General features: G+C 44.5%; 1 protein-coding gene across 2 annotated transcripts in view; it reads right to left on the bottom strand.

Moving 5' to 3' along the window:
• SNTA1 (syntrophin alpha 1) overlaps positions 1 to 12,014 on the bottom strand; it is a 75,472-nt gene that overhangs the window by 41,263 nt on the left and 22,195 nt on the right. For both annotated transcript variants that reach the window (XM_033963152.1, XM_033963151.1), the window contains exon 2: positions 6,188 to 6,373. In XM_033963152.1, the coding sequence (XP_033819043.1) occupies positions 6,188 to 6,356 (169 nt within the window). In that variant the 5' untranslated portion in view covers positions 6,357 to 6,373. The remainder of the gene's footprint in view (positions 1 to 6,187; positions 6,374 to 12,014) is intronic.

The following is a 12,014-nucleotide window of genomic DNA, read 5'->3' on the forward strand; positions in this document are numbered from 1 at the left end:
TGCAAGGGAAAAACACAATTTGAAGTGTCTGTATACAAACGCTAGAAGCCTAAAAAATAAGATGGAAGAGTTAGAGTATATAGCACAGAATGGAGGGGGTAGATATAATAGGCATCTCAGAGACCTGGTAGAAGGAGGGCAATCGATGGAACACTCGTACATGACTTTGCTACATGGGTGACATCTTTTGAAAGATCATTCCAATAATGATAAATTCAGATCCATTTTCCATGCAGACCACCGTATAAAAATAACTGGTTAAGATGCTCCAGCTCTGTGCCCATCCCCAGAACCCTCCAATCCTAGACATTTAAATGTCTTGTCCCCTACCAACTTTGTGAAGATCACCTCAACTTCCAAAAGAGATGGGTAGCATCCCATAAACCAAGATTAAATGAAAAATGAGTTCTTGAGGACAAGAATACAAATACTAATACTGTTTATCATTTCTATAGTGCTGAAAGGCGTATGCAGCAATGTACATTTAACATTCAATAATAATAATAACAGTTTATATACCGCAGGACCGTGAAGTTCTATGCGGTTTACAATGATTAGAAATGTTATAGATTGAGTGAATAAACAAAGTACAGATTTAGCGACAGGTGGTTCTTGCGCTCGTTTGTTAAGGACTAAGATTGAATAGGAAACCAACCTATTCAATCTTAGTCCTTAACAAACGAGCGCAAGAACCACCTGTCGCTAAATCTGTACTTTGTTTATTCACTCAATCTATAACATTTCTAATCATTGTAAACCGCATAGAACTTCACGGTCTTGCGGTATATAAACTGTTATTCAACAGATGGTCCCTGCACAGAAAAGCTTACAATGGACAGACAGAAAGGACATCTTGGGGTTGGGGAGTTTCTGGCAGAAGGAATGGTACAATGGATGTCGGTATCCGACAGTGAGTGGGAGTTAAGAGTTGAAAGCAGCTTAAAAAAGTAGACTTTTAGGCCCTGATTCTACAAAGTGCGTCCCAATTTTAGGCAGCTGTAGGCGTCCTACAGCTGTCTAATCAGCCAATCAGGATGCACGTTTTTTAAAAAAATGCTCCCCAGGCAGGCTGCCTATATTGAAGGCGCCTCCGGGAGCCTAGGGAGGCCCGCAAGACGCCTAAGCTCGCCTAAGGGCCTTAGGCGAACCTAGGCGGCCCTACGCATCTCCCTAGTAGAGGAAGAGACGCTTACAATGTAGGCCAACAAAATGCTGGTCTACATTGTAAGTAGACGCGGCCGCTATACTTATTGTGGCAAGGGATCTCTCTGCCGCTATAAGTATAGCGGGCCGCGGTCGCCTGTCCGATTGCCGGCAGGAAGGTGCCCAAACCCTATTGCCAGAAGATGCCCCCCCAACACTACCGACCGCCACCCCGAGACTACTGACCGCCCTCCCCCCGACACTACCGATCGCTGGCAGGAGGGTGCCCAATCCCTCCTGCCTGAAGACGCACCCCCTCCGCACCCTCACCCCCGCGCTAACAGCCCCCAAACCTCCACCCCACCAAACTAACCTTTTCTTTTGGCCAGACAGGTCTTGCCCGTCCAGCCGGCAGGCCTGCCTCGTCGAAATGAGGCCTCCTACACAGCCTCAACTACCACGATCCCATCTCCCCAGCCCTCTGCGCAGAGCACTGGCTTCCAATTAACCAACGTTGCGCATTCAAGGCCCTGGTAATAGCACATAAAATAATTTATGCCACCACCCTGGCCTACATAGAATCCAAGCTAACCCTGTACACCCCCACCCGCCCTCTCCGCTTGGAAATGGAGAAGCGCCTATGCATTCCCCCAGGAAGGTCCCTCCTATCAGAAGCCACCCGCAAACGCTCCTACAGCCAATTCATCCCCCAACTCTGGAACCAACTCTCCCCACAAATCAGATTACAGAACTCACTTATGACCATCCGGAAGGCGGTAAAGACCCTCCTCTTCAACTAAAATTACAACTGCAATCTACCCCTCACCCCCCCTCCCTTCTGATCCCCTACTTAAATTGCCTTATAATCTATTCTTAACCTGTACTTAAATTGCCGTAGAGTCCTTGTACTTAAACCATTGTATAGTCTTTGTATTGTCCAAATGTACTCCACTGTGAATGTTTGCTTGTAGGCCGTTCTGAGCTACCGGGAGGACGGGATAAAAATCAAAATAAATAAATAAATAAATTTCTCTCTAATTCCTCATCTTAGTGCCCAAATGTAAATACATTTTATGACAATACACACCTGTACTAACCATGCTCTAATGCACGGCTTCTCAACCCCCTCCCTAGAGACATATCTAATCTGTTGGGTTTTCAGGACATAAATTTCCATACAGAAAGACCCTCATGCATATTCATCGTGGTGATTGAAAAGCCTAACTGGCAAGATGCGACTCAAAGAGAGGGATGAGAGGGCAAAACGGCCCATCCAGTCTGCCCATCTGCACTAACCATTATCTCTTCCTCTCTCAGACAGCACCATTAAGTTTGGGGTTTTTGGGGGGCAACAACCCTCCTCTGTAGTGTGTTGGGTGAGGGGGGCTTCATGTGACTGCATAGCCAACTCTTCAGCCTGTGTAAGCTATGATGGAAGCCCTCCCTAGTCCTAGGCTAGCTCAAAAGTTTGATTCAACTCACAAGACAATTTTTTCAGTCATGGCTCCCATCCTGTGGAACTCTCTTCCCTCAAGTATGAGGCAACAATCGTGTGCCTCCAAATTTAAGTCTGGCCTAAAAACTAAAGATACCTTTGACGTATAGATTCAGATTTTGATATCAGCTTCCTATAAGTCAATCTGTACTCCCTTATGGTCTTTCCTTTCCCCGCCCATTTGTTATTTTATTTTATGAAATGATGGAACCCTTTGGTCTCCTGTGAAGTTTCCCCTTTTATTTGTAAGTATATTTTTCAGCTATGATTTGATGTAACCTGCTTAGGCTATTCAATAAACAGCATATCAAGGCGTAATAAAGTTGAAACTTTGAAGCTGCCTCAGCCCGAGGTCTGCTGACTGGCTTTTCAGCTCTAGTCAGGGTTTTCTCATTCCTTCTCCCTCAGGAGCCTGACACAGCTGCAGGAATGTGCCCGACTGCTTCAGGCTCATCTGTTCGCTGAATACGCCAGGAGGAGTTTCACTTTTGGCTGAATGTTGCATTCTTTTCCTTGTTTGTTTGTTTTTTGGGGGGGGAATCAAATATTTTCTTTTTGTAGAACACAGCTATTTCTTTTCTGTGAGGACAGACAGTGGTCATCCAAATACCCCAGAAAGGACCCAGGAAGTGACTGAGGTCCTCCTGAAATCTGCAGTGCATTTGCCCCCCTCATCCTAGTGCAGGCACAAATTCTGCATGCACATTTAGAGAACACCAGCAGATATGTGCACAATTAAACATGGAAGTGGCAAGCTGTGCGTTCAGGGGTACTCTCTAATATATGAACATAACCGTCTTAGAGCGTAAATAAAACGGGGTGTATGTGGGAGAAGAGCAAGCTCAATAAACAATGATATCGAGTTGGATAGGCTGGAGTGAAATTGGACGGCAGCTTCAGCATTTGGAACCTAGGACAAAAACGAGCGGACTTTACAGTCTGTGACCCAGAAATATCAAAGAAGAGACAAGTTCATTTAATCAGGTATTTTTAATGGGCAGACTGGATGCACCGTTCAGGTCTTTATCTGCCGTCATTTACATGAGATAGATTTACTGCCATGCAAATTCATTCTGGATATCCTGAATAACCAATGGCACTTAGTTGGGGTGGCTGCTCTGTAAGACACACCAAAGTGTCACATTTAGGCATTAACCAATGGTCCATCAAGCCCAGTAGTCAATCATGATAAAGGAATTTTCAAGCACACTTGGATAGATTCCTAAACATACTGCATCTTTGGAACTCCCGAGGGAAGTTGATGCAAACAGAGCCCAAGATAATACTCCAGGTACCCTGGCTTAAGAGCCACAGTCATTACTTTCACAGTAGGTGAAAACGAACCCATTTGGAGCCGGTTCAAAAAGACATCTGTTTAATATATGTTTGTTTATTATTTATTTATTCATTCAATTTTCTATACCGTTCTCCCAGGGGAGCTCAGAATGGTTTACATGAGTTTATTCAGGTGCTCAAGCATTTTTCCTTTCTGTTCTAGTGGGCTCACAATCTATGTAATACACCTGGGGCAATGGGGGGATTAAGTGACTTGCCCAGGGTCACAAGGAGCAGCATGGGTTTGAACTCACAACCTCAGGGTGCTGAGGCTGTAGTTTTAACCTCTGCGACGCAGACTGGATGGACCATTCAGGTCTTTATCTGCCGTCATTTACTATGTTACCTCTGGAAATCCCCCCAAAAGTATCTCCAGTGGTATTGTAAAATCTTGTGTATAATACGTACCTGGAATTTAAAGTTTAACCCAAATGTAAAAATCTAATTACCTGTGAATAATTTGCAGGGTCAGATTGAAAACGATAAACTAAACCTGTGTGTGAGCCATGAAATAAAACCCAGGGCAAGTCACTTGACCCTCCTTTGCCCACCGGACAGATAGGGAAAATGCTTGAGTACCTGAATGTAAAAACCGCTTAGACAACCTCTATTGATAATAACTAATAAAGTAAACTAATTCTAAAAGGTCGCAGGCCTCTAGGGTACTTATTGGAAATAAAAATACACCACAATTACCCTGAAGCTAAAATCCCTTTCAAGTTATTTTATAATGGAGTTTCTGACATGTTTCAGATACTACAGAATTTAAGGATAACATCAATTTGTACTGAAGAAAAACTTACTTCCTGGTTTTTCTTTTTCAAATAAAATTAACCCCCTTTCTATCAAGCTGTTAGAGGTTTTTAGCATGGGCTGGTAAGGTAAGGACTCCGAGCTCATACGAATTTTATGAGCGTTGGAGCATTTACCGGCTCATGCTGAAAACCTCAACAAAAGGGGCCCTTAGTTAATTCAATCCAAATATTTAAAATTACTGATCACACTCTAAAATGTAAACGAACAAACTAGGTAAATCAAGAGATATTAAATGAACTGGCACTTCCACAGCCGTCAATTTGTTCCTATGTATAATAACCCAGACTTTGAAGCAAATAGTTTTAGGAAAAACGTATGCGCTATAATTGAGATTTTACAGCAATACACATTATGTAAAGAGTTCAGTACGAGATCTGAAGAGAGACCAAAAACCACTGCACCTAAAACTCTCAAGAAAAAGATGATTTACTACAAAGGTGCCTGCTCAGTTGAGCTAACTTACCCCACACCTCCTTTTATCAAGTTGCCCTATAGGTTTTTAGCACTGGCCAGCAAGGTAAATGCTCCAACGCTTATAGGAATTCTACGAGCATCGGAGTAGAGATTTCCCTGTGGGAACTCATTTTTCCATCCCAGAGAGTTCTTTTCCTGCCCCTGCCCCATCCCTGCAAGCTCCGTCCTCATCTGCACAAGCCTCAAACACTTTCAGATCATAAGTGCGGTTAATGCAGAACTTACATGAATGGGGCAGGAACAAAACTCACGGGGACGGGATGGGAAAATTGAGTTCCTGCAGGGATGGGGACAAATTTGTCCCTGTGTCATTCTATACTTCGGAGCATTGACCACATCAGCCTGCACTAAAAACCTCTAACACAACTTAATAAAAGGGGGGGGGGGTTAATTAAAGTTGAGCTTGTATGCCACATATTATTGATCAAAGCCCCCCCCCCCAATGCAGTTTACAACAGTTTAAAAGATGTACAATAATCAGAGACCTCCCAAATCTATGAGGGGGCTGAAACCCTCTCACCCACCTACCCAACTTCCTAAATTCTGAGCTGAAAAGACTGTTTACGTTTCAGGTTCTTGATTGAATCTTATCCACGTCATTCTCTTCTTGGCCTGGGCTCAGAACGTTTCAGCACCGCCTTGTAAATACACATTTCAAAAGCCATAATTGCAAGTTAAATATATCCAAACAATTCCTAATTAATCCACAATGAACAAAACACATTAGCAAGAAAACCTGCCAAAGTGTCAGTGAAGCCACTGAAATTTCAAAGACGTGGTAAAGGATAGTTTAAGGAAAAAAATGAGGGATTAAACAGCAAATCCGCAGAACAAAATGGCGTTCCTCCAAGAATTCCAAAGTAACCTATTAGAACATTGGTAGCATTATTTAGCCCAAATATCGTTCTGCCGTGGGGCACTCACCCTCCAGGACCACCTCTTTTCCGGTTTTTTTTAGCGCCTGTACAGCCTCATCATGTGTGGCATCCGAGAGGTCGCAGTTATTCACGGAGAGGATGGCGTCCCCCACGTACAAGGCCTCCGTCTGATCTGCCGCCAGGCCCTTGAAGATCTTGGAGATCAGGATAGGCATCTTGTTTTCTCGGCCACCTTATGACAAAAAAAAAAAATAAATTCATCAATTCAAGTAGATATGGCGAAAACAGACATTTTACATAAAGGGAAGTACTGGGCTGTGAAATTATTTCAGATACACAATTCTGCTTCATCACCTATACTCGAGAACTACCATCCTCTACCCTCCAATATTTATTATGGTCCCTTAGAAAAACTTACCAGAGTTGAGAAAAGAGGAATCTTTAATAATTTCAGACATTTGAAGGCTCATTATTTTCAATTAGATTTCCCTTCTTCAGCTAACTGAAACCCTTTGTCATAATCTGCATACGAAGGGCCAAATTCTATAAATGGCATCCCGATTATAGGTGTCCTACCGTTGTCTAACCAGCCAATCGGGATGCACATTTTCTTAAAAAAAAAAAAACAACAAACAAACCCAAGGCAGGCCACCTACACAATAGGCATCTGTTGCCTAGGGATGCCTGCGTGGGCGTGATTTCGCCCGGAAGTGGCCTCAGGCATCTCTCTAGGCCAGCGATAGGCGCCTAAAATGTAGGCCATTGAATTGCTGGCCTACATTTCAAATAGATGCAGCCGCTAAACTGATTGCAACAAGGAAATCTCCCTGTCATGATCAGCTGAGCAGCCGTGGCAGAGAACCCACGAACCCCACCGCAAGCCGGCCGGTAGGAGGGATGCCCACTCCCTCCCACCACCTTCAAACCCCCCCTACACTCTCTCTGGCAGGAAGGATGCCCACTCCCTCCTGCTGGCACCCCCAACACATGACCCCCCAAAGCCCACCCAACCTTTATAAGCAAGGCAGCTGGAGGGATGTCTACTCTCTCTGGCCAGCAGACCTGTCTCTTCAGAATGGCGGGCCTTCCCCTTCCCGGTGCATCCTGGGATGCACTAGGGAGAAGCCTAAGGCCCTGATTGGTCTAGGCACTTAATGTCCCTCCCATAGGAGGAGCTTTAGTTGCCTGGGCCAATCAGAGTCTTAGGCCTCCTTCCTAGTGCACTCTGAGATGCACTGGGAGTGGCCTAAGACTCCGATTGGCTAGATACCTAAAGCCACACCCATGGGAGGGATGGAGAACTGCTGCACAGGGGGACAGGAGGGAGGAATGAAAAGCTGCTGTATATGGGGGGGAGAGAGGAAGAATTGTTGGACATGGGATGAAGAAGAGGAAGGGAGATGCACAGAAGAGGTAGAAAGGGGTGAGAGGGAGAAATCTTGCATATGGTGGAGGGGAGGGAGAAATGCATAGAAAAGAGAGAAGGAGAAATGTTGGAGATAGGGTGGAAGGCTGGGAGAGATTGTGCATGGGGAAAGAGAAAAATGTTGCAAATGATATTGGAGGGGAGGAAGGGAGAGATGCTGCAAGGAGGGACAAGGCAGGGAGAGAGATGGTAGACAGTGGGAAAAAACCAGAAATGTTGGATATGGCAGTGGAAGGGAAGGTAGAGAGATGGAAGATGGATGGTGAGCACAGAGAAAGAAGAAAATGTCAAATGGGCAGGAGACCCTGGTGAGCGAGTTAACAGAAGACAAACAGAAACCCGATCCTGGGACCAACATGATTTGAATAATGACCAAACAACAAAAGGTAGAAAAAATAATTTTATTTTCCCCTTGAAATGCGTATCCTGCCAGAGCTGCTGTAGGACAGCAAGCGTGAGCTAGAACCCAACAGAGAAAGGAAAAGTCTTTATTGTTTACATCACTGCGCCGGTGTAGAGCTGGAGAGGTTGTAACCCTATGTGGTGTTATATTGCAACACTGTGACTGTTAAACCGTAACCCATTTTGAGCTCTCTGGGCAAGATGGGCCATAAAAATAAATATTTTTTAATATTGGCCCGGGCTGTCACATACTCTAGAAATGCTACTGTCACAGTGGAGATTAAATGTACCCCCTCCTTACTTCCCCTGTCCAATGCCAGCTCTCTTCTTTCTTTGGATATAAGCTTTTTGGTATATTTTTACATCTCCATTTCACAAAAAGTAAATCTCGAGTCATCTGTGCTCTTCAGCTGTCCGTACTGTACTCGTGCTTTCTTTAAAAATAATTAAAACTAGAAGAAATGAAATATTTACACTATATGCTCCGCAGTTATGGAATACTTTTACCGTTTCTCTGAGGAGAACGAAATCTTGATAGGTTCAAGAGCTCCCTGAAGTCCTTCCTATACAAAGATGCCTTTGAAAACTAAACCTTCAATTGAATAACGTTTCTTTCTGAAGAAACATATATCACAGGAGGCTCCAGACCTTTCCCCTGTTAACCCAATTTGTATTTCCCAGGCCTGTTTCTTTCCTGATCCTTTTTCTATCATGTTGGTCCTTATTTGATCTTGTCTATGTTCTTAATTTGTCATATCGCATCCCTGTTTTTAAAATGTACATCACTTAGAAGTATTATAAGAAACCTGGATGGATTCCTGAATTGTCTATTTCCAGTTCTGATAGGAGTCAGCATAGCAGCAGCATCGCTACTTTGGGGAAACAGCAACTCCGAAGAGGCAGGTTGCACCAGTGAGCTTTTACCGAGTTGCTTCCTTCATCCTACAGGCAATAAAAGGACACCATTCTAACAACGGACTACAGAGCTAACCTGACTCGAGCTCTGGGATTATGAAGGTATGAAATGGCCTGTCTACGTTCTCTGTAACCCGACATCCTAGAGAAAAATCATTACCTGCTGGCTGCCAAGTGGTTTCTTCAGGATCGTTCCAGAAAGCAAACCAATGCCTTATATGGCTTCCAGATAGCAATTACGTGCATGAAAGGAGTTTTACCCTGTAACCAGAGACAAATACTGTACTCCTTTTTAAGAGCAGAGCTACTAGCGAACTTCTTGTACATCCCAAGTATCACCACTGAATAATTTTCATCCTTTTACTTACGTGAAATATGTGAATAAGCTAAAGGGGGGGGGGAGACACAGATTCTGAACCAATCTTCACTAGAAAGCACAGCAGACACACAAAGGAAGGGAAAGCAGGAACTGAGATCATCAAATCCAGTTTCCATCTCATCAACCAACAGCACATGATGACGACCACAGTGTAAGCAAAACAGCTGAAAGGTCCACTGTTGCCTGAGTTGCTGGAAGGAACTTCCCTTCTGTGCTCTGAAGAAACAGAATGAAGGCTGGAGGGCTGATGAGGAAGGGAACTGGGACCGAGGGGTGGTGTTGACCCATTCTGCTGAGATTAGGGAATGAGGAGAAGACTGGGGGCGTCATATTGAGGCCAAAGGGGGCACCGAAGGAGGCAGTGCTGAGAACAGAGAAAACCTCTCTGACTAAATGAACATGATTTGGCTGGGAGATTAGGTGAACAGAAGAGAATTGGAGGATTTATTGATAAAATCGACTTCAATTTTAAAAACAAAAATTAGTGATTAGCTTGTTTAAAGACTGAGGGGGGGTATACTATACAGGAGTCACCTACCTGTAATACTGCAGCCCAGTGGTCCAAGGCAGGAACCCCTTAATTTACTCTGTGGAAACTAAGAACCATTAAAAATACTTTGACGCTACATCCTTTAGATCAGTGTTTTTCAACCGCTGTTCCGCGGCACACTAGTGTGCCGCGAGATGTTGCCTGGTGTGCCGTACGGTCAGGGCCGCCATCAGGGCAGTACCACCAGTCTAGGGAGAGGGGCGGTCCGCCCCACGTGGACAGGAGAGAGCTGGACGGGGGACCCGCGGACTTCAATACATCTCGAGCCGCGAGACTCGTCTTCTGTTCCTGCCTGCCCTGCAGCTAACATATAGCCGATCGCAAGCATTCCCCGATGTCAGCGCTGACGTCGGAGGGAGGGCTTAAGCAAAGCCTGCCCTCCGACGTCAGCACTGACGTCGGAGAATACTTCCGTTCGGCTATTTGTGCGTGGCAGGGCAGGCAGGAAGCAGAAGACAAGCCTCGCGGCTTGAGCTTCGTTTTGCTGAGAAAGTTGCAAAGATGGGCTGGGAGGCAAACACGGAACACAAAAGGGGGGAGGGAGTGCGTTTTGGACACAAGGCATGAACTTGGGAGAGAGGAAGGGAGGGAAAGAGATGCTGAGGTGGAGGAGGGAATGCGTTTTTGGACACAGAAGAAATGGACTTGGGAGAGAGGAAGGGAGGGAAAGAGATGCTGAGGTGGGGGAGGGAATGGGTTTTTGGGCACAGAAGGCATGGACTTGGGAGAGAGGAAGGGAGGGAAAGAGATGCTGAGGTGGGGGAGGGAATGAGTGTTTGGACACAGAAGGCATGGACTTTGGAGAGAGGAAGGGAGGGAAAGAGATGGTTGTGTACACGGGGAATAGAAGAAAGGAGAATTTTTGGTCATAGGGAGGGAGTGAGGTACAGATAGTGGCATACCAGGGTGGGGGGGGGGCGGTCTGCCCCACCCCAGGTTTACGTCCCAAGGGGGTGCACAGCTGGCCACCCTCCAGTGTTGTCCCTAGGCCGGCAAACTGCGGCTCTTTAGCCACTTGAGTGCCACCGCCGCCAACGGTGTTGTTGGCGGTGGCAGCATTATAAAATACTTTCTTTGTGTTTATTTGATTCCTATTCAAGAGAATTACTTTATATATAGTCAATATAGGCACAGAGTTAAATTTTTTAACATTTTCTAATGGTGGTGTGCCTCGTGATTTTTTTCATGAAACAAGTGTGCCTTTGCCCAAAAAAGGTTGAAAAACACTGCTTTAGATTACTGGTGCAGTCTCTGATCCTATCGATTCTGGACTACTGCAACATCGTTTATCTGGGTATCCCAAAGAAAACAATACAAAAATTAAGAATAGTGCAAAACACTGCAGTTCGCTTGATCTTCGGATTGAGGAAAAACGACATTAGCCCTTACTACAAAAGGTTGCACTGGTTGCCAATGGAGGCGCGAATAATGTTCAAGTTTGCCTGTATTTGTTTCAAGCAGATCTGGGGACGAGCGCCTTCTTACCTACTACCACATTTCATATTAAACAACCCCACATGACCAACCAAAAACCATAACATATTTACATACCCAAAGATCACAGGCTGCAAATACAAATTCTTTTTGGACAGGTCTTCCAAGCAAGCAAACAGCAGTCCTGGCTGGGAAATTACATTAATGGAATCAGGCTGACTTACGGCGCATTCCGGAAAGCAATTAAAACCGCACTGATAGACAAATTCATCTCCTAAACTGAAACCTCACCACTTATTAAGCTATGTTCTCCCTCTATTCAACCTCGGTGTAATATGCTTGTCCTTTTATCTATTTCTTATGTAATATGCTGTACCCCTTCTTCTTGCATTCTGTAATTCGCTGATTGTCCAGCCTTCTTCGATGTGAACCGCCTAGAAGTCTTTTCGACTGTGGCAGTATAGAATAATAAAGTTATTATTATTATTATTCTCACTGACCCTCCCCCAATCATATTACCCTACCATCTGCTCTGCTGATACTCTGTCCAAAATGGTACCCCTTATACAGACAATGATCAAAATGTCATAATAAGAGTTAAATGTTTTAGGATATTGAACTAGCCAACATATTCTTATTAAAATAATTGGTGAATGTAAATTTTGAAATTTTTGAAGTGTTATATACGGTATCTGCTCCACATTTTGATCATCGTCTTGGTTGACTCTTGTGGAATATTTTGTCTATATTTTTATTGTTATGAGTGA

The sequence above is a fragment of the Geotrypetes seraphini genome, chromosome 11 (assembly GCF_902459505.1).
Source record: "Geotrypetes seraphini chromosome 11, aGeoSer1.1, whole genome shotgun sequence".
Classification (NCBI taxonomy): domain Eukaryota; kingdom Metazoa; phylum Chordata; class Amphibia; order Gymnophiona; family Dermophiidae; genus Geotrypetes; species Geotrypetes seraphini.